The sequence below is a fragment of the Maylandia zebra genome, linkage group LG5 (genome assembly GCF_041146795.1).
Source record: "Maylandia zebra isolate NMK-2024a linkage group LG5, Mzebra_GT3a, whole genome shotgun sequence".
In the NCBI taxonomy this organism is placed as follows: Eukaryota; Metazoa; Chordata; class Actinopteri; order Cichliformes; family Cichlidae; genus Maylandia; species Maylandia zebra.
The window spans coordinates 15408698-15430281 of record NC_135171.1 but is presented as its reverse complement, the minus strand read 5'-3'; the positions used below and the strand labels follow the sequence as shown (position 1 = coordinate 15430281).

The window sequence follows — 21584 nt, the reverse complement described above, 5'->3', positions numbered from 1 at the left end:
GGCAGCGTCTGCCTGAAGGGCTCGTTTCTTTTTGGTCCTAATTTTTTCTGCACCTTCTTTCCTTTTTTTGTTCTCCATTTTCTTTAGTTCGTCTATAAGATTGCTAAACAAGGGGGAGGGTGCATCCGACCTCCTCGGCTGTAATTGGTCCAGCCCAGAGTCGATCATGACCAACTGGCCAATCCAACACCTTTCATTATTTATACCCTTCCAAAAAAAAAAAAAAAAATCGCCAGCGGCCCACCGGGCAAATGCCCGGTATGCCCGATGGCCAGTCCAGCTATGTCTGCTCATATAACCGTTATTTCGTTTCTGAAAACCAATCTTATTAAAATACGTGTGACAGGTCACAGGATATTTTAACGTTAGTTGTACCTCTCATTGAAATTGAATTTTGAAACACTGGATTACTGCCAGCTAGCTTGGATCTCATTCCTATGAAGCCACTCTCTGATGCCATTAGAAAAAGTTATATTTAAGTACCTTTTAATTACTAACCCACTCTTAAGTCTTTGTACTATACATCTCTCTACTTTTAATTGTCTTTTGCATACAAGCCTTTGTAAAACAAACAAAAAACAATCCCAACACGATTTAATAATAACTATATTTTGTGATTAAAAGGGGGGGAAAAAAATTTTTTTAAAAAAGGAAGCGAAACATCTTTCAGGTAAAACTGTGTTGATTTTTATTGAAATGTCTTGTACATTTTCAGATGGGCAGAATCAGATTTCTTTCAGAATGGACTTGTGGCTTCTTGTTTAAACATTGCTGGGAAATCTAAAACTTCCTCGGTATTCCTTACTAAACCCCTCCACACTGATTCATATACTGTTTGTTCATTATATTCTGAATTAGCTCTTACAGGGAAGTTATGTGAAGTAGCCCTTTGTAGCTCTTAATTCTGGGAAATTATCACAACCAGGAAAAACAGTACAAATACCAGCCCTTTCCCCCACAGCGGGATGGACATTTTTCTGTTGTTGTGACACCTTGTAGATACAAGTGCTAATTATCTGTCCAAAATAAAAAGTTAAGGAGAGTTTGCTATAAACCCAAATTGATTCTGACAACCAACCCAAAGAGCCAGTCTACTGCAGAGACTGACTATCTGACAGAATGCCACAATCACATATAATGAAAAACAGGACAGAACAATATTCATTTTTGTGGGAAATGAAAATAAACAGTGCCCCCCCAAAACAAAGTACAGACTCTTGTCTGCGAAATATTTCACACGTCAACAGCACAATGACAAAGTTCCTCTTTTACATCCCTACATTTAAGGAAGTTTTATTTCAGTGAAAGAGAGACATCGCATAATCAATGACTTCTCAACATTAGCCCCAATCAGAAATTTGACTCCATGGAAGCATGACCAAAGAAACAAAAGGCAATTACATTTTTTGGCAAACATTCTAAAACAACTTAGTAAATAAAATTTCCCTCATTGAAATAATTTCATAGAAGCCATTCATCCAAATCTGTATCCATGTTGAAAAAGAAATGCTCCAACTCACACCTTTCATTGCTGTGTGGAGCTCCAACTGAGAATCAAACGCACTGACATCATAATACAGAGAAGTCCTCTGGTGGATGATAACATTTTGCTTCGTTTCAAACCTTTAAAAACAAAAAAACAAAACCTGTTTGCCGCTGGATAAAGCTCGAGAGGTTGGGAGGAAGGGGGAGGGGGGGGGGGGGGGGGGTTATTCCTTTGCAGGGTCTAGAGAAGAACCAAATAAGGATCTTCCTTCTTTCTTCAGGTAGGATCAGGTACTCTTACTCCAGCCAGGTCGATCCTGAGTGTTCCTGGCCGGTTTTAAACATTATAGCAGCTTTTTTTTTGTTTGTTTTCTATATTTCTTCATTTCTTCTCCACATTTCTATTTTTCCTTTCATTCAACATAATACACATCCATACAACTACACTCACAATTTGTAACACTCCTTCCAGACTTTACATCCCTTCCTCTCTCGATCACTGACATCTGCACACCACCCACCCACCCGCCCGCTCTCTCTCTCACACACACACACACACACACCTGTTTCTAGGCAGTTGTAGTTCCTTTGTACAGCCAGTGGACTCCAAGCCCCAGCTCGACATTTCCGAATGTAAACACCTTAAGGCATACATAATGCACTGTGAACATTAAATAGTTTGGTGTGGGAAATACTGCCCCCTACTGACAGGGTGGGGGGAGGGGTTGGCTTACGCCAACGTTCAACACCATTTCATCATTGCAATTAAATTCACAACCCATGCACACAAACTGTTGCTTCTTAATCAGCTCAAGTGATTTCTTCTTCCTGTCTCATTTCCTTCCTCTTCAGCTTCAAATTCAGCTTCGGCAGCAATTTATTGAAGTGTGGTTATCCACTGCCGTTTGAAGTGATGAGAGGAAATGAGGCAAGACAGGCATCTTTGTCAGATGAGATGACAGATGGATCTGCGTTCAAAATGGCTTCACAAAGTCAAAACACATAAGGCCTGTGGTATTTTTTTTTTTTGCATTGTTTAAAAAACAAAATTAAACAATATATCATTTGCAGACTCTTACTTTGCACTACGAGTCACAAAATAAATAGATCTCCCTCTTTTTTGTTTTACTTAAATACATGTTAATATTATATCTGATGCTCAAAAATACTTTTGTCTGAAGAGAAAGTCCTTCAAAAGTTAGAGACAAACCCGCTCACACATGCAGACAGCCCCTTCCACTGGTCCAGTGGTGTCAAATCCACAGGAGAAGAAGAAGAAAAAAAAAAATACTGCAAAAGCAAAGGATTGATGGGTAAAGTCGAAAAGCAGGATTGCAGGCACCAATGAAGCCTGTGGAATCAAAGGTCAAAAAGAAAAGGAGGAATGAAGCAAGAAAACAGGAGAAGGAAAAATGGTAAGGAAAGTAGGGGAAGGAGCTGTTGCGAAGGCAGCAACTGAAGGGGTCTCAATAGCTAAGAGACAGCTGGACAGATGCTCTTGGTTTGACCCTCCATTCTCAATACTGATGAGTGAAGCTGTTCTCTACTGTGCCCTCAGGACCAGGCCTGGGCTCTGCGCTGGTCAAAATCAGCTATGAGCCGCTTGATGTGGGCCAGCTTGTTGTGCAGGTACTCGCAGCGCAGTTTCTCTTTGTGGTAGTTGGGGCTGTGCTATTTTTTTTTTTTTTTTTTTTTTTTTTAAAGGGGGGAAAAAAAGAAAATGTCAGTTCAGCTGCACTCGGTTTGATTTTTTAAAGTGCAGAACAAATTACACATTTTGTTCATCCTTAAAATAAAAGAAGTCAACCTGCTAATGCTCTGTTATTTTCTGACCAATCGTGGCATGCACTCTTCCTTACAGAGCACTTCAGATTATGAGACTTTTAGGGCATCTTTCAAGAAACACTAAAAAGGTTAAAAGTTGTGATGAAAATGTTTAACTTTACTGTGGACATTTGTCTGTTTTGCTTCACTGACCACAATTCCAGTTTATCCGGATTTTACTCTGCATACTTCAGGCACTTTTGTTAAGAATTGGCAGAGAGTTCGCTTCAGAAAGCTCTCCTTTGACACCTTGTTCATGAACAAACACAGCAAAAAGGAAACAGTGCACTACCGTTGCCTGCACTAGCTAAACATGCCTGACATTCCTATACAAATCCATGAGGAGGTGCTTTGTCTTCCTGCTCAGAAGTTAAGTTATCTCAGCATGCCGTCATGACTTCAGCACTTTCTCACAGCTGCCATTCCTTACCGGTATTTGTGACCATTCATATTTAGCCTGCTTTAATACATTTTATAGCCATATTGAGTTGATTGGTATGCAAAAGAGGAGTCAAAGAAATAATCAGGCTCTAAACTCTAATAAGTTCACAGTTCCGAATGGTCTTAGGACAGAAAGAGCTTCTGCACATGTCCAATTATGTAATAATTTTTATGCACATGGAATATAAAGCAACAATACTGCACTAATATTTGAAGGATTTAATATTTAACGTTAATGCACCTTTTCACATCAGTTAAAACACCGTGTCATTTACACAGGTGTGCACATACCACCCTGCCACCAGTACATATATGCGTAGTGTGTCTAATTCAGATCTTAAGAATGAGCGTGATTATGGAGTGTGACAACATTTTGGCCAAACTTAATGCAACAAACATTCAAAAAAGTTGGTTATAGAACTTGGTTATAGAATTCACATTGTTTTTAGGTTATATCAGGGGAAAAGGCAGAAATGCACACAAAGACTTAAAATGATGACAGCCTGTGTAACTTACTTGTTTGATCTTTTTGTACTCTTTCACTATTTCTTCTTGCACCTTCTGTAAAGATGATTAAAGTCATTAGTTGTTCCCAATGGACGTCATGTATAAACATTACAAACACGTGTTCTTTCACTTTTTGTAGATAAATGAAATACTGACCCACCTACATTTACTTTAAGGAAATAAAAAACAAAAGCTCTGATAGCTGGGGACAAAAAGCAGGACCCTGAACCAAAGCACAGAATGAAACTATTAGCACTCTAAACAAATGTCTGTCGCCTGCTGGTTGCAGGTGTCTCTGGATTGAGGAGCAGCTGTGAAACTTTGACAACACTATTACTTTTTGTTGATTATGAATAAGCTGTCCATCATTACTGCCTCCTGTTTGTTTGACAGCAGTATACAAAGAGCCAGTTGTGAATGGTTAAAGGCCAAAGACTTCATTATATTCTGTCACAGCCAACAGGACCACAAATGTATAATAATGTAGAAAATGATTAAAACACACATTAAGAGAGAGAACAGCCTGTGTCACATTTCTATGATTGTGGTCTTTCTGCAGTCATCACCAGCATCATCGAAAATGTATCCAAGCAAAAAGTTTCAATATGACCTGATGCTCTTTGGTGCCAGGGGCCAACTTCCGACACTGGGCGTCCAACTGGGTAAAGCGGCGGGTGATGTTCTCCACGCGTCCATGCAACAGGCGGTACTCGTCATACTCTGCATTGAAATCGTCCTTGTAGCTTTGCCGCTGGTCGAGGGACACCAATGCTGTGTACTTCCTGTAAACAAAGGAAAATTAGATCCATTTTAAAGTGGTGACAAAGTAAGTTTTAATTTGAAATTTCAATCCAGAAAGAGCTGTTACAGACAACACCAATACCAGCACTGGACTATGAACATGCTCTTTCCAAACTTTATTTATTCTGAATGCACCTTTGAAAAGGTCATGCCATTTATAGACATATGGGAAGTTCAACATCTGTTGCACTTCTCCATTTCAAATGTGCTACGGATAAGATATTCCCTGAACTCATTACCACTGATGTGGAAAGTACAAAACAGTCCTTGTACAGCAATGAACAAAGAATACTAGCATGCACACTGAAACACATCTGTGTTTACAGCAGCATTTCACGTGTCCTAATTCTTGTCTACTCTAATTCACTTGTGTTTGTTCAAAACATCCTCTTTTGCAATTGTTTCACAATTTGTGGTGAGAAAAGAGGAAATTTAAAAAAAAAAAGAAAAAAAAAAAGACTGTTGATAATGGACCCTTTTAGAATTATAACAGTTACTTACAGGATATAGTCAGGTGTATCTATTTTGGATGAAAATTCAGTGGATTGGACTGGCCTCTCTTTGTCTGAAGAGTCTGAGGAGAGACAGCAATATGCAAGAATCTAAGTGCAGAATTTATAATGAACATTAAACATAAGCACCGCTGCTATGATGGAAAACTGTCTAACAACAGGATTTTATTTTTAACCATCTTGTTCTGATGTAAAGAATATGAACAGGTCTCTTTTAGTTGATCCCTGATGTTTCAACAGTAATGTAAATGTTTGTTGCATGATGACATTAACCCACAGCACAGGATTTTTCATTCAATATAATCAGGACCGAAAGGTACTGATGGACAGACATGCACTGCTTTTATAGGAAAAGACAAACCCATTTTTCTCATGAAATCAGTGGTGCAGCTGCTGAAAAAGCAAAGGCTGCTGCAAAGAAATGGAGGCCTGTAATGTAAAGGTTGTTGTCCTGTTTTCTGAGTTAAAGTGACAACATAAATTTTCCAGAACTGCAGGTATCTGATTCAGCGGTCCATACAAGAGATTCAGAAACGCACCTTGATCTTTGTGAGAACTTTTGCTGATAACTCTCCTGGTCTCTTCATCAGGGCTCTGCCTCTTCTTGGCTCTATGACTTTCTACAGCCTGCTCCACAACACCATGAGAACTACTGCCATCTCTTTCCTTTCGCTTCCCTTTCTCCCTTTCTCGATCCTTGTCTTTGTGCTTCTTAGACTTCTTTTTAACCTTCTTACTGGTGATGCTGGACAAGGGAGGGCTAGAAATGACAGTGGAGGTAACTGTGAGTGAGGTGCAAGGCGGAGGGCTGGGGGATGGTCTGGGACCGGGGTTAGGATGCTGATAGCGATCCTGCAGGGATCTATTGGACGAAAAGGACTTGGGTGAAGGATCTCTGCAGGAGGAACTCTGGTCCACGGGCAGGTCCTGGGTGCCACAGCCCTCTGGGGTGCTTGGTGAGTTGGTGTTAGAAGCTGGGCTAGGCTGCTGGTGAGAGGGGGCAGGTGGGTGGGATGAGATGGGGAGATGAGTGGGAGGGCCTGAGGTGACATTGGAGGGTAGGGATGAGCGTTTAGAGCTGAGGCTGCCCTCGTCCTCAAGGCGATCCGAGGAGGATGCGGCTGGCCCTCGATTACTGAGGTGGGAGATGCGGGCTTTCTTCGGTGCCAAAGGATCAATGAAATCAAAGTCTGGCTGACGCTTCTGCCAAAACCCCCCCCCCCAATGAAACCAACCACAGAATTTAGTCTGAAAAATCATATAACACCATGGGTTGAGCTTTAGAGAATTTTTGTTCAGGTACCTGAGGCGATGTGGGAGCGCTGTCTTTGGGAGAACCACTGGATGAGGTTGCAGTTATCTCATTAGGAAGACCTAATTTGCTATTGAAGAAAAGACAGTGTTATCAGTGGGGAACAGTCTAAGTGGCAAGAAAGGGCAACTTAGAGGGTAGCCTTCAACCATCATTACACTAAGACCTGCTAAAAATGTGGATTGGTCATATTCATGAGGCTTAATTTACATTTTTCCAATGCCACAACACAAGAAGGAGAAGAAATGGCTCTAAAACACAAATCTGTAGTGTAGCTAATGTCAAAATAAACCGTACCACAAGCTAGTCTAAACAGTGTTGATGTTTTCATAGAAGCTATAGCATGTACTGCAGGCTGTAGCCACACACCAAGATAACAGAACAGTGTGTTTTCTTCACTCTCTCATGAGTTTCAGCGTTTCATTCGTTCTTTTGGAAACTGTGCTCATGTATGTAAAACCACTTCTGCTTAAAGTGTAAACAGTGTTAGCCCAATTACACACCATAAAGAACAAATGCTTTATCACTACAGGCAAGCAGGAGACCATTTAGGAGCATAATTGAGGCTATATTTTGGGTCTTTTGCCATGTGACCAAATGACTGATGCTTCTATTCAAGCATGAGGATCTCTGCTCTGTATTTCACATCCTACCGTTCTGTACATTTCCTTTCAATATATCGACTGCTTTTAATTTAATCAAAGGCAACTCAAAATTAATCAGAATAAAAAGCTGAACTGGCTGCTTGTGTACCGAGTCAGGATCCGGTCAATCTGAGACTTCTCATCTTCTGAGTAACCAGGCCAGTCTCGCTGGACGTCACGGTATATGTAGTCCTTCAGAGAATATGCATTGTCTTTGGGATTCAGGTTTGCCACCTAATTTGCATAGAAACACACAGAGTTTCAAAGTTAAGTTGTGGCAGCAGGAATACTGGTATAGATACTTCGTACATCCTGTGCTGGCTAAACATCTGTGTATGTAAATACTGTTCAACGACTAACAGTCTCATTTCTCATGAATGAAGCATTAATAAAGTGAGCAGGATTTCATCAGGCAGATCTGCAAGCAACAATCTTGTTAGCCTTCTTAAACAGACAAATCTGTTCAAACTCATGCAACTCTCCTGTTGGGAAATACCTGCTGCAGGGCGGTCCCCAATGAGTTGCGATCCTTCTGGTTGATACCGTCACGCTGCAAACGTGCTAGCACTTCCAGCTTCTTGTAGGGCCTGAGTGCCAGCAGATGAATGATGCGGTCTCTGAACGGCCGCTGCGATACAGGGTTATTGGAAAGGCACTTACGAATAGTGTTGGCTGGGTTGATGGGTGTGGAGCGTTTACGCTCTGGGACCACTTCTGGGGTGGATAGTGCAGGCTTACGGATATGTACTTGCTTTCCTGCAAAACAGAAGGAAAATGGAAAGTTACGACTTCTCTTCTCGGCAGACTGGCTCATCACAGATGATTATTTTACGCTGACAGATAAGAACTTCTGATTAACATCTCTTATTAAAAGTGGGTGTCAATTGCATCTACATTACACATACATTAGGACTGATCCAATGATTATAATAGTGAGAGCTTAAAGAAATGGATCAGGGTTTCCACCAGTGTATTACAATCCTGGCAATGTGCTTAGGCTAAATGGATCTATGCCAGACCTATGGACTGGGGATGGGGATATATATATATATATTTTTTTTTAAAGGTATATTAAAGGACCAGGAATAACTTATACCATAATACTCTTTTACCTGTGTTCACTAATGGATTACAGTAGGCTAAATCCTCCACTGCTGTATGTGAATGACATTAACCAGGATTTGGTCACCTACACATGGGTTGAACCTTTCTGAGAGGAAATCATGTGAGAGTGTCAATGGCATGTAGGAAGACCAAAGAAGCTGAGCTGCTCAAGTCAAACCTTATTTCAAACTGACATTAGGAACTGTAACCACAGAATATAAGAGACACAATGAGTGCTTTTGTTATGTCAGTGACATTCACGATTTCAGTTTTTGAAACCAGTGACAATATGGTCTGATGTTAATGCCATTTCCAGTGAAAGTGTATGTGGCAAGAAAACTGACCATACCAAACTACATAACTACACTAAGCAGCTTAGAGAACCCATTTTAAAGTGTTGACGTTAAAGCCAGAGAAACCTTATTACTGAGCAATGTGCTTAATCATGGTGTCAACACTTCCCTGTATACCTCTTCATGGTCATTATGAAATTCTAAAGCTCTTTAAAAGATTAAGGTTAGGGAAAGGAAGAGAAAGGAAAAACTCCTCCCCTCCCTCCTCGTCAAAGAAAAGGAAAAAGACTCGCAAACAGTGACAGAGATCAGTGACAGATTCTAGCAGGCGTAATGCTTTTGCATCACATTTTTCTTCTTCAGAAAGAGATATTCTGTACAGACCATCTGTACATTTATTAAGAGTTACTGCTTTTAAATGCGACTGCAGAAGGCAGACAAAGATTAGGGAAAGTTAGAGGCTGCTATCTGAAACAAAAAGCCTGCGAAAACAAGAATCTAAAGGCCCCTGGCACATCTGTAAATATGATACTTACTTCAAACCAGGTGCTACAAACGACTGACCCACCCCCTTTTCTGTACATCATCTCGATTCCCAGTTTCTATGTGACAGTACATGCAAATATACAAATATATCCCCAGGGCTCAGAAAAATAAAAGGCTTTTAGACTACATCTACAGTAAATAGTGTACATTTTTAAATGCTTACTTGTATGTGTGAAAATAATGACATTTAAACCACAAACTGGGATTTGTAGCGATTTCTATAGTGAAATGGGACAGATATACTTTGCCCTCCTTTTCTTTTTTGGCAAGCAACAAAATTTCATCACAATTCAGATCAGGATAGAGATCAGAAAACTTAAAATAAATACAGAAAAGGGCAACAGCTCTTTACCGTGGGTTATAGTGAAATTTAAAATACTTGATTACTGTAGAAGATGAAGACAACAAAGTTGTCTTCTTAAATTTGCTGGCACCCAGGCGCGGCCTGTGAATGCAGTCTGGTTACATTGCTGAGTATCAACTCTCTGTGATCAGTCAAACTATCTTTTAACGTTGCATAAGCCAAAGTATTTGAATTTTACGCATTCTTTTTTTGTTGTCAGACATCTGAAAAGCAGGGAATACCTAATGTAGGCCTAGATTAGCTGCATGTACCAGCAGTCATTCTAAACATGCAGCAAGTTTAAGAGCAACAGCTATCTGTATATAAAACACTGTAACAACTATACATCCCTCATGTGTAAGGAAAACATGAAGACATAATTTGTTGAAAAGATAAATGTTAAACACAATAAAACAAAAGTAAAGCGTGTACTATGTGGCAAGCTATGCATTACTAAAACAGCATTAGCTTTATCTGCCACCATTTGTCATTATCAGACAGACTCCTAATCTGGAAAAAACTGAGACGGCAAAATAGCTTAGTCAGTCGCAATAATGGCTTTGAATAGAGTTAGTCTGTCAGCTTTCACCTATTCAGGCTCTCAAAAGAGGCAGAGTTTGAAAAGAGAGAAGAGGGGTTGTAAAGCCATGGTGACATGTGGGATCCACACCGCCCTTTGACTGCGGCAGTGGGAAATAAGCGAGATTGTAGGAAGGGTCTTACCTCTGTACTGACCACCAGGCTTGATGACTTTGGTCCCACGTTCTCGTGTGTCCTCCACAGCCTGGGTCATGCGCTCCCGGGTCACCTGGTAGGAGTCATTGGTGGCACACACTGTGACCTTGTCGTGTACTGTCGCCAACAATGCCAGGTGTGAGGCCCCTGAGCTAGAGACAAAGAGGGAGTGTGGAGGAGAAATGTAATGCAAGAGAGGGATTACCTTCCAGCAACGTGTGGTAAGAAAGTAACAGTTGATTCAGCTGACCAGCTATTAACACTACCTCGACGCATACTGATGGATGCACTCGAAGCTTCCCTGAGGGTTGTCCTTGCCCACATTAGACAGATAGAATTCAAAATTGTGGAAGGCGTCTGAAGAAGAGTCACTCTTGGGAATCTTAATGCGCTGTCAAATAATTCACATACATATTAAGTATAACACAAACAGTATAACAGTGTATTCAGCAGTAGAGCTATAGAGGATGATGTGAACAATTTAAGAGTTACGAGGAAACAGGACAACCCAAGTTCTTATCATCTAATGGGAGGTGAGCCATGCCATTATGGAGTACATACATCATACAAAAATATATATGAACCAATTATTAACTTGATATTTTATCGAGAGGAACATCAGAGGAAAACACACATTAAAAAAGAAAAAAAGAAATGATCTTGCTTTATAAACAATTCCGTTTGAATCATTAAAATCATTAAATTGGCCATTTTGTATTGAATTTATATTTTATTACAAGTGCTAAAATGAGTTAATGCCAGAAATTGTTAAGTGGTTTTACTGATTTTAGGATCAATGAATACAACTGGCAAGCTTATTTTTATCAGTTAATGCAAGACTCACAACCTAAAATACAACCAGGTTTTTTGTTTTCCTTGTTGGACTTACCCCTTGTAGTCCCTTGAACTGTATCGTTGGCCGCAGAGAAGGAACATTCTGCAAATAATGGGAAACACACATATACTTTAACCCCTGAAACAAAAAATATATACAGACATAAATAAGCATTAAAAAACAAAAAACAAAACAGAAAATAAAGGCCTAGAATCTACACTACACTTTACTCCCAGTCCTCCTATAACATGCTTCCATCATAATGCAGACAAATGCTGAATGCTTAACCACTTGCTCTGCATGTTTGTTTAAAGGCTACATTTAAAAACATGCTGCTAGGACTATAGCTGACAGCCAGCTGATATCTGACGAGCACGTGCCTTCTTTGTCTGTGGGAGAGCAAGTAACTAGGTCATAATCAGTATTCATGATGCAAAAGAGAAAAAAATGAAGAGGCAGCACAGCAAAGATAATCCCTGTCAATCACGCAACTGGGAACTTGTTAACAGCGCTGTGTCTGATGCAGTGCTGCTGCTGATCTTCAGATTATTTCACCAATTAACCAACTGGTTGTTTGGTCAGTAAATTATCAGACAAATAGTGTGAAGCCTCACATTTCCAAAGCTCAAAGCACATCGGTCTGGCCAGAGCTATTTAAACAGTCACCCAATTATTGCAGTTTTCCTTGTATGGACAGCTTGCATGTTTTTTTCTGAAGCCATGGGTGATTTGCAGCATATAATGCTCAGCGAGCCACTTAAAGACAATCTTTACCTGAGGGCCGAGAGAGAGAGAGAGAGAGAGAGAGAGAGAGAGAGAGAGCGAGAGAGAGAGGCTATATAAATCAAAATGACCTGTGTCTTTAAGTGGTAGGTGAAATGATTTGTTTTGACACTAAAAACAAACCAGATATTTTTAAATAGTAGATTTCTAAATCTCTTTTATTTACATTTGTGCCAGTGGCTACTTGAAATAAGAGTGACAGCCACAAATATGTGGTGGCTGCTCTTCAGCGGTATACAATAAGCTGGGAGAAGCACATGACTCCCAGTTTCTTCACCCGGCTTAAGTACACAGAAGAACCAGTCAGCTAGACTTGTGAACTAGTCTGAGTGGGAGGTATGCGCATTTTAACAGATTCTCCACGTTGCTGAGTCTTCCTAAAGCGACTCAAGAAGTAGGTGACTGGATAAAATGGGCACTTTTTTTTTTTTTTAAACATTGAAATAAATATGTCATGGTTGTAAAAGCTGTGCTACTCCAAGCCATACTCCCTCCTCCCCCCACTCGCACCGTTCTGATCACATTTCACATCACCACAGAAAGACAAAGATAGCCGGCTTCCAGAGTTCGATGACTGGGTTAGCTACAGCACACATTACCGAGAGGGAGAGAGAAACAAAAAGCAGGCAGTTTTTGGCTGCTCAGTCAGCAAGAGATTGCAGGCTGCTGTTCAGTGCAGAGAACAGACCAACATTACCACATCCAATAAGGTTGTAGCACGGGCTGTCACAAAAGAATTCCCTCAACTAAGTGATAACGCAGCCTGCCAGCTGTCACAAAACCGTGTGAATAATCATTTTGGATTTTGCTTTATATCCACATTTTATAAACACATATATTTGCAAGAGGAATTCTCACGGGGCTGACAATAAGCCAAAGCTTATCATACAAGAATGTATACAATGTGTGGCTGGCAGACGGACAGGTAAGTGTATATGCAATAAAATGATAAAGTCTCAGAAACCTCAGCACACTATAGCCTACTAGCAAGCTATAATGTATCATCCCTGAGTGGAGACCTAGACCTGGCCAGTGTGTTACGTAACAGCGTTGTTGTTGGCAGAGAAAAGTCAGGTAACCTGGCTTTAGGCCTCCTTATTCAAGACTGCAGAGGTTCAGATTAGTCCACCTGCATTCACCTCAACAAGATTACACCATTCGTACGGTTCAAGATTAACAAGTTATATTTAATCGGCACAGGCATGCAGTGATCCAGAGCAAACAGTAGTTTTAAAAGCACTACTTTGTGTTACAGCACACTGGCTTGAATTAGTTCAGAAAGAGTATGGAAATACATTACATTAATGCAAAAAAAAAAAAGAAAAAAAAAAGAAAAGGACAAAAATAAGCTGTTCTTCTTGCTTTCCTTTCATTTTTTTAAGGTCTTGTATTAGACATATTTATAAATGCTGGCTCATTCTTCTCAGTGAAGCTTGATGCCAACTAGAAAAAGATATATATTGAATGAATTAAGAAAGAGAGAAAGAAAGAAACTCAATAAATAAATATTTGTCCTATGAAAACCTTGGAGATGCTTGCTCAGTTGTATCTCTAGCTAGTGTTGGACTGCAACAGATTATAACAAAGTTAAACAGTTAAAAAAGGGCGAGCCTGACTAGGAGCTCCATATCCCTGCCAGGTTTTTGTTAGGTTTTGCCAGCTGGCTAAATCTAAACATATGGCAAGCTAACCAGTCATCGACATGCTTCAAACGGCACGAACCTGTGATCAAAGTTAGATTATCACTCATTTATTGCTATGTTTCCACTCCTGCTCTTAATATATAACGTCGTCGAAAAAAAAGTTCAGGTTACTTGACTGCGATTTAATATTTTAATGTTAAAACGCTATGCTCATGAAGCTTGTCTAGTGTATTCGTCGATATGAGCCTACCACTTTCCTAATTTGGTAAGCAACATTAGTTTGGCAAGAAAAAAAATGGACTAGGTTGGTCAGCACAACATAATAACGTAGAGCTAGCGTTAGCTAATCAGCGTCCAGCTCAACCAACAGGTTTTTACGTTAAATCATATTTGTCAGTTCGTAAAACCTGGCTAGAATATAAGACCAAGGTCTCATTTATCTTCTGCCGTTGATTACTTTCACGACACCCAACTAATGTGATCAAAAAACCCAGCTGAAACTCGCTCTGTCAACAGCTTAGCTAACTTTGTAGCTTTTAGCTATGCGTGGCAGTTGGGACTTCCTAGCTGATCCGAGCAGTGTCAGTTTGAGTCCTTATTCTTGAAATACACGGCGTTTTACTCACCGTACAGTTTTGGTAGGTCTCTATCGCCCTCAGTGCTGTCTCGGTTAACTTTACATGTAATACAGTGACTCTTTCTGCGCTTTGTTGGCCACAATTTAATCCGTATCTCCCATCCACGGAGAGCGCCGCCATCTTTACCAGCCCTCCACCATCGTCCCTCTGAAGGCTGGAGCATTTAGCAGTCCAAGCTCACTGTTCGCACTCTGACGGGGAGGGATTACGCTTACTGCCCTCAGGACTCACACCTCTGTATGTCTTCACTTGTCAGCTTGCTATTTTTTCCTTCTTCAACTTTTACCACAGCGACTTTTAAGTACGTCGTAAAGATATATATGTTTTTTTTTTAAGACTTTTGGGCATTAATAATATATTAAGCATTTCTTCTATAACTTAGATATGATTAGCAGCCTAATTCACAGCTGTATCTTGCTATATGTTTAATAAAACGAGACTGCAGGAATTGCTTATTACTATAAGAGGAAAAATTACTAGTTAGTAATCCCCCTTCTGTGTAAGCCAATAACCTCTTTCAGCTGCGCATTCTTCCTCTGCCTGCTGTGTTTTGCTGACACGGTGAAACTGATTCTAACCTGCCGAAACTGTGAAAGGTAGCTGCTGGAGCAACATACAGTCTACAACAAGTACCTTTCCTTTCAAATAAGTTTTTTACCACTGTTATCCTGAATTTCAGTTACTTTTGGACCTCTCTGAACTATAAACACCCATACTGGCCTATAGCTTGATAGTATTTTATATGGTGCCTTTAATGATATGGCATATAAGATAACATCAGCACAAGTTTTCACCCCCCTGTAAGCTGGACGACTATCTCCCAGTGTCAGTCCCCTGGAATGGTGATTATTGGCTTAGCCCCAGGCAGGGTGGGGAAAGGCTTGTGTGAATCAAGCAGATTATCATGGCTCTTTACCCCACCCTTCCCCTTGAGTAGTTACACACACTTGCATGCATGCCCACACACAAACACACACACGCACAAACATATTGAGAACTTATACATCAGCGCACTGACAAAGTAACTCTTTTCATTTCTCTAGAAAACATATGCACATATAAAGTTTATTTAAACATGATTTCAACAGTGTGCTCATTAATACCACTGACTGTAAGCTACCTTTATCTGCTTGACAATAGTGAAACACAACCCTGGCTGGGAGGAAAGCTGTACTTCATAAGCATTACATAACCTGTTCTGTGGCTTCTCTTGGATCAAATACATGCAAATATGAAGTGTGAGGTCGTTTCAACTCAAGTCGTGCTCTACTTTATCTGATGGGTTGCCTGGTGTGCAAACAATTAAACAAAGATAGGACTCCTTGATTTTAAAGCTTCTGTGTTTACAGAGGTGTCAAGTGTCGCCTGGTAGAAGCTTAGGAATACCTAAAAATTACACACCCATTGTTTTCAGGTTAAACATTAAACACGTGATGCTTAAGTTTGTTACCTGGAGCACAAAAACAGTTTAAACTGAGCTGAGTGTTGATATTAATGAATGCATGATTTGACCAGTCAGGCTTCAGTTTTGATGCCAAACAGAGGTTTTAGTGAGTGGAGTCTGAAGAGTGATGAAGATGCACTTATTCTACTTAGATCAAAGGGTTTACATTTAGAGGTATGATTCCTCAGCCTTTGAATACTCCTTCTTACATGTTCTTTTACTATATCAATAATGAAGAAAACTCCATCCAGTATGTTAACACACATTAAACTCCACAGAGTTTTCATATACATTAATGTGAACGAGAAGTATCAGCTTCTGTCATGCTGTTGTGTCTGTGGTTATATTTTAAGAAGTAGTGCAATATTGTTAGTGCTTGGAACTATTTATCACACTTTCTATAAACACTGCCAATAGTGTGGACAATGTGTTTTCTTTCAAAAGCTGCGTATAAAAGTATCAACAGCTTTTGTTGCAGAGAAGCTAATAGATCACATAAACTGCAAGCTTGTTCATTCTCCAGCTGCTGGTTAGTGTGATGCTCTTCGACATCATGTATAACTTGCCTCGGCCTGTTGGAATATCATTTCAACAAAATGAAGTATTTCTCCACCTGGAGACCTAAGCTGTTAAAGCTCTAATTTTTATATGTGAAAGATTTTGTTGCACCATCATCACCGGTGTTCTCCGACACTTTAACCTACTTCTTCAGTGAACTGTAGTTGAGACTAATAGGCAGGCAGAGGTACAGTGCCTCATAGCAACATCCTGGACTGGATTTTATCCAGATGCTTCAAGATTTCTCCTTTAGCACAGACACGTGTAGGCGGGGTGAGCTGTAGGCTTCAAACGGCCTCTTGGTTTCACATGTCTGTTTATGTGGATACAATGTGGATACCAAATCACACATGTCAATTATTTAGCTGTATTATTTATTTATTTAGTCTTTAAATAAATAAATAATATTTATTTATTTATTTAATAAGGGCAGACGTGGCTACAACTGTAGCTTGCCTCCACCAGTGTGTGAATGTGAGAATGAATGAATAATGGAATTGTACAGCACTTTGAGGTTCTTGAAAAGCGCTCTGTAAATGCAGTCCATTATTATTATTATTTATGCACACTTCCCAGGCTATCCCTGCAATAAAAATGTGCAGGAATGGTATACAGCAAGAGTAACCTCATACTTCACCATTAAGCCACTCACCAAAGTCATTTTAGAGATAACTGATCAAAGCCTGTTTTACATTGAAATAAGGGAAGCCAAAGAAATTCAAGCCACTGATGACTCTTTAACATTTCAACAGGTAATTTTGCATTTGTGTACAGCCCACTCAAGGAAGTATATGAGTTTGAACCCTATTCTATATAATAAGAATTGAAGGAATCACCCTTGTCCTATTCATCCAGCACAACAGATTTATCTGTCAGCAAAGTAAGATTTGATATTCAGATTAATATCTTCTCACATCACTGATTTCTGTGTTGTCTCTTTTTTGCTTTAGGTTATGCTGCTCCTGGAAATATGCTCTCTTTGACCACCACTAAACCTGCTTTAACCTGCTTTGCATAGTGGAATGAAAAAGGGGCACTGATCATGGATCAGACTGACAGAATAAAGGTAAACTAAGCAACATACCCTTTATACTGTTGGTAACAAAGGTTTTCAAAGCAGGTGTTCAAAGCAAGGGAGTGGTTTCACAGGCTGATCTATAGTTCTGGTGACTGCTGATCTAATTAAAGAAATACAGATTCATAAAATCCATGTCTTTCCCCCTTTTTATAGCCAAAGAAGAAATAGGTTTCCATTGTAACAGCCACAGTGATAGTGGCTTCAAAAAAGATAAAAAAAAATACTCAAGATGTTTTTTTTTTCTCAGTACATTAATTTGACTACTTAGATGTAAGGCACAGTCAGTCTGTCTTAGTGAAACTAGCCCCAGATGTTGAGGAACTCTGCACACGGAAATCACTTTGTGTTCTGTGCATTTGTCGATATGTGAAAGCAGGGTGTTATGAGACAGAAAGTCCACTGAGTAATTCTGTTCCAATTTGAATACCAGTAATGAGTCAAAAAACATGCAGGTAGCAAGCCGTGATGGCTTGTATTGCAGGATTATTTGAAATCCACCTTCAACTTCACTCCACGTGGCGGTCTGGCCCCGAGGACAGATTCTGTTGGCAGTGAGAAGAAAACATCTGCTGCTGTTTAAGCCTCCCATTAAAACACAGCACACATGGAAAAGAAAGCAAAGTGAGAATGTGGGTGTATGTTTGTGCGCGCGTGTGTGTGTGTGTGTGTGTGTGTGTGTGTGTGTGTGTGTGTGTGTGTGTGTGTGTGTGTGAATGAGAGAGAGCGAGAAAGGCCAAGGCACAGACAACACAAAACAACCACCATCAGGTCGTTTGAGTTTGCTTTTTACTCCAAGTCATAAACCAGCTTATAGTGGAAACTATTCAGTACATCCTGAAACATTTTCAAAAACATTTACTCTCACAAAGCTCAAATTTAGACACGTGCAATCTGGGCAGACAGCATCCTGTTGTGTCCATTTTCAGCCACCTGGTCTTTAAAAACCTTGAAACAGCAGCTCTTCTCGTTAATGATTGGCCACTGTGGGGAAAAGAGTGCACTTACTCTGTTGACTCTTATCGCTGCTGACCACAAAGCCAATGGAGCAGTATCTCTGAGGCTGACATTAATGGAGTAGACAGGACTTTCCTTTTAAAGAGACAGGTCAATTTCTTTTTGTCTGCTCTGGCAGAGATAGGAGGTGCAGGGGATCGTTCCCCCAAATGGATCTTTAATTCAGTGCAGATTGCGCAGTTTGCTCTGGTGTGATTGCAGGCTGCATTTATTGGCCTATAGAACAAACAGTTAAATGGAAATTGTGACGTTAACTGCAGTATGTGCCCCTCCGTTATCTTTTCTTTCCATCATCTGTCCTGTCATAACAGCACAGTCAGATATAACAATAGAAACAGTCCTCTGTGTAGATTTATGGGTCTTTTTTTTTCATTTAAAAAAAAATCAACATTTGTGTTCTTCTCTCTGCTTATCATTATAAGACTCACATTGCCTTCCCAAGGACAGCAGCCTATGTACAGGCACTTGAGCAGACAGGTCAGAATCCCACCAGCTGTACTCTGGGGACAGCACGCAGGTCGGCCTGTGGTCAATCAGGTATCGGTTCAGGTAGCTCTCCTCTAGGCCCCTGGCTGTTATCCCATCAGCGTGGTCCTGAAGAATGAGCAAAGAACAAGCGAGAGCAAGTTTGTACATCTCAGATACCGCCCCGCCATAAAACTCAGAGGTGTAGTAAAAGTCTCCTTCATCCTCCTCCACGTAAGCTGATGAGCCTTCATCATCCTCATAAGGGAAAGCATTTCTTGGCATCCCATAGAGTTCTGGGTGCAGTGTAGCCACCAGGTCTCCAAGGATTTCCGCTCTAACAGGAGCAACAAACTCCTGGTCAACATCAGCACAGAAGATGTAATCAGTCTCACTGTCAATTGATTTTCGGATGGCATCACCAAGAAGGGTCATTCGACGATGAGCCAGCCTTTCCCACCCGGGCAGCTCGGCAATAGGAACCACCTTCATCTCTCGTTCAGGCCCCAGCTTGACGGGGGGATCCAGAGAGCGGGGATTATCTGTGAGGATGTAGTATGTGACTACTTGACCAGGAAGAAAGTAGGTTTCAGCCGAGTACAGGAAACGCCTGATGAACTGGGCATAAGTCCCCACCACAAAGGCCAGCAGACCAATGCGCATTTCCCGTTGTGCAAATTTAGCCCTGCACGATGCCGAGTGGCGGCTGTCACCCCACACCAAGGGAGCACCCCATGGCGTCTCTGCAGGAGTCTGCGATTCTGCTCCCTTGTGCACCTCCATGTCTGTCACTTTTCTCCCCCTGTCCATTTCCAAGGGATGAAATATAGGGTGAGCTGGGTGCACTCTGGCAGCAGCTCTGCTGCCATGAAGGTAGTCTGAGGAGGAAACACCAGACGCTTATTTGTGCAGTGCAAACTGATCTTATATACTTCTACTTTGTAACTTGTACTATGCGCAAAATATTTGGAGGAGATGATTCATAGCAATCTGTCCCAAGTGAAGCCAAAAGCAAAAAAATAAACATTTTTCTGTGGAAATTAATTAAAAGCGTGTGTTTTACTGAGCACATGACTCAGCTGAGGTTTTTTACTGTGTACTCTTCTAGGTGTATGCAGTGACACAAAGGGGTAGAACAGAACACATTATTCTGTACACTTACATATGATAAGAGACAGGAGAAAACAGCACAGGACTAGTTGTATTCTGCTCACTCTGATTGGTCCTGCTTGAAAGGCAAACACACAGATGCAAAGAAAGACTGACATTACATGGGACTGCACGAGATAAAACTAACATTTTTCTGTATCGCATGATAGGTTTAAAAAACTGCAAGTTTTTTATGTCTGTTCTTCTTTCTGCTTGATTCAATGTGAGTCTCTTCATCTTAAAAGTAATCCAGTTTTAGCGTACATAAATACAGCACAAATCAATCAGGCGTAAACAACCAGATTTGACATCAGTCGAAGAGGTGGAGCAGTGGTCATAGATATTGCACTAACCTGATGACGCCTTGCAGAAAGGGAACAGTGCCATACTGTGACCTGCTGGTGGTAAAACACGCAGAGCCTTTCCCGAAGGCACTATTTTTTTGCTCCTCTGTTTGTGTTTCTCTGTTGCTCACTCTGTCTCTTCCTGGAAATCTACTGTTTAACTCACTGTTTTTCCACCAGGACTTTTTTTCGGGGTCAGTTTTCCCACATCTTCCCTATGGTTTGTATTTTTCTCTCGCTGCGTTTATAATATTTTCCTCTCCTTTTTCTTCACATACCTTTCTTCATCTCCCCCCTCTCACATTCTTCTTCAGGCTTTTTGCAGTATTCACTTCTGGAGAAAAACCAAAGTAGCCAGATGTGAAGGGAAAAGAGGGAAATGGGAGGAGATGAGGGGAGGAGAGTAAGACATAACAGGGCAAGAAAACCATTAAAAGGTAGTGTTACACCCACACTTCTTTCCTTCTTCCCCTCTGTTTAGACAGTACAGGATACTCAAAATAGAAGGACAACTTCCTCAAATTCATTTTTAAATCTCAAGATTTGCACAGATAAGTCATACAGCAGGCATCAGGCATTTTTTCCTTATCCTTTCTCCTTCTGCTCCACAAGGTGGCACTATTCAATATCAAATCCAGTGACAGAAGCTGCTCTAACTGCTTGTTGCATTGTTGCAACAAGTATCATACAATAAGACAAAACATTGTCACTCTCACATGAAAAAAAAAGCAATTAAAGAGGGTTATTATAAAGTAACTGAAGCAAATATTTGAATGTTTATGGGTTTAATGCATGTTTATGAGGTTTAAAACACATCTGGACAGTGTACATATGCAGCTCAGTGGCCCCATTTCAGTGCAAATTAACAAAATAGAACTTATTAGGACAATTAGTACTTCTATTTAATTTAAAAGAAATTGTAGATTTTAGACAGACAGTGCATGAAAATCTCATTTCCTTCAGATTTTCTATTCTCAGCAAGTTGTAATTTCAGTGCGAGGTGTCAATGCAGGGCTTTGGTCCCTACACTGAGATATGATCACTTATAAGTTCAGGATCACAGAAGACTAAGCAACACTACACTAA

At 40.5% G+C, this 21584-nt stretch overlaps 2 protein-coding genes across 4 annotated transcripts; both read right to left on the bottom strand.

Annotated features, from left to right (window-relative positions):
- Positions 1–664: 664 nt before the first annotated feature.
- On the bottom strand, positions 665–14748 carry ell2 (elongation factor for RNA polymerase II 2). The gene is made up of 12 exons (XM_004545239.4): positions 14435–14748; positions 11437–11484; positions 10814–10938; positions 10536–10699; positions 8023–8282; positions 7636–7760; positions 6874–6952; positions 6110–6773; positions 5560–5632; positions 4868–5039; positions 4267–4311; positions 665–3156 (listed from the first exon to the last, which is right to left on the bottom strand). The coding sequence occupies exons 1-12, from the start codon at positions 14564–14566 to the stop codon at positions 3040–3042; spliced, it is 2004 nt and encodes a 667-aa protein (XP_004545296.1). The 5' UTR covers positions 14567–14748; the 3' UTR covers positions 665–3039.
- Positions 14749–17540: 2792 nt separating this feature from the next.
- LOC101467158 (globoside alpha-1,3-N-acetylgalactosaminyltransferase 1) lies at positions 17541–20877 on the bottom strand. Of its 3 annotated transcripts, XM_076883849.1 has the most exons (4): positions 20508–20877; positions 20168–20233; positions 18969–19883; positions 17541–18068 (listed from the first exon to the last, which is right to left on the bottom strand). In XM_076883849.1, coding segments are annotated over exons 1-4 (1017 nt in total). In that variant the 5' UTR covers positions 20542–20877; the 3' UTR covers positions 17541–18066. The 3 variants fall into 3 exon arrangements, with proteins under 3 accessions (XP_076739964.1, XP_004545297.2, XP_004545298.2); XM_004545240.5 differs by lacking the exon at positions 17541–18068 and having other exon boundaries at positions 18296–19883; positions 20508–20876; XM_004545241.5 differs by lacking the exon at positions 17541–18068 and having other exon boundaries at positions 18296–19883; positions 20168–20230; positions 20508–20876.
- Positions 20878–21584: the final 707 nt, after the last annotated feature.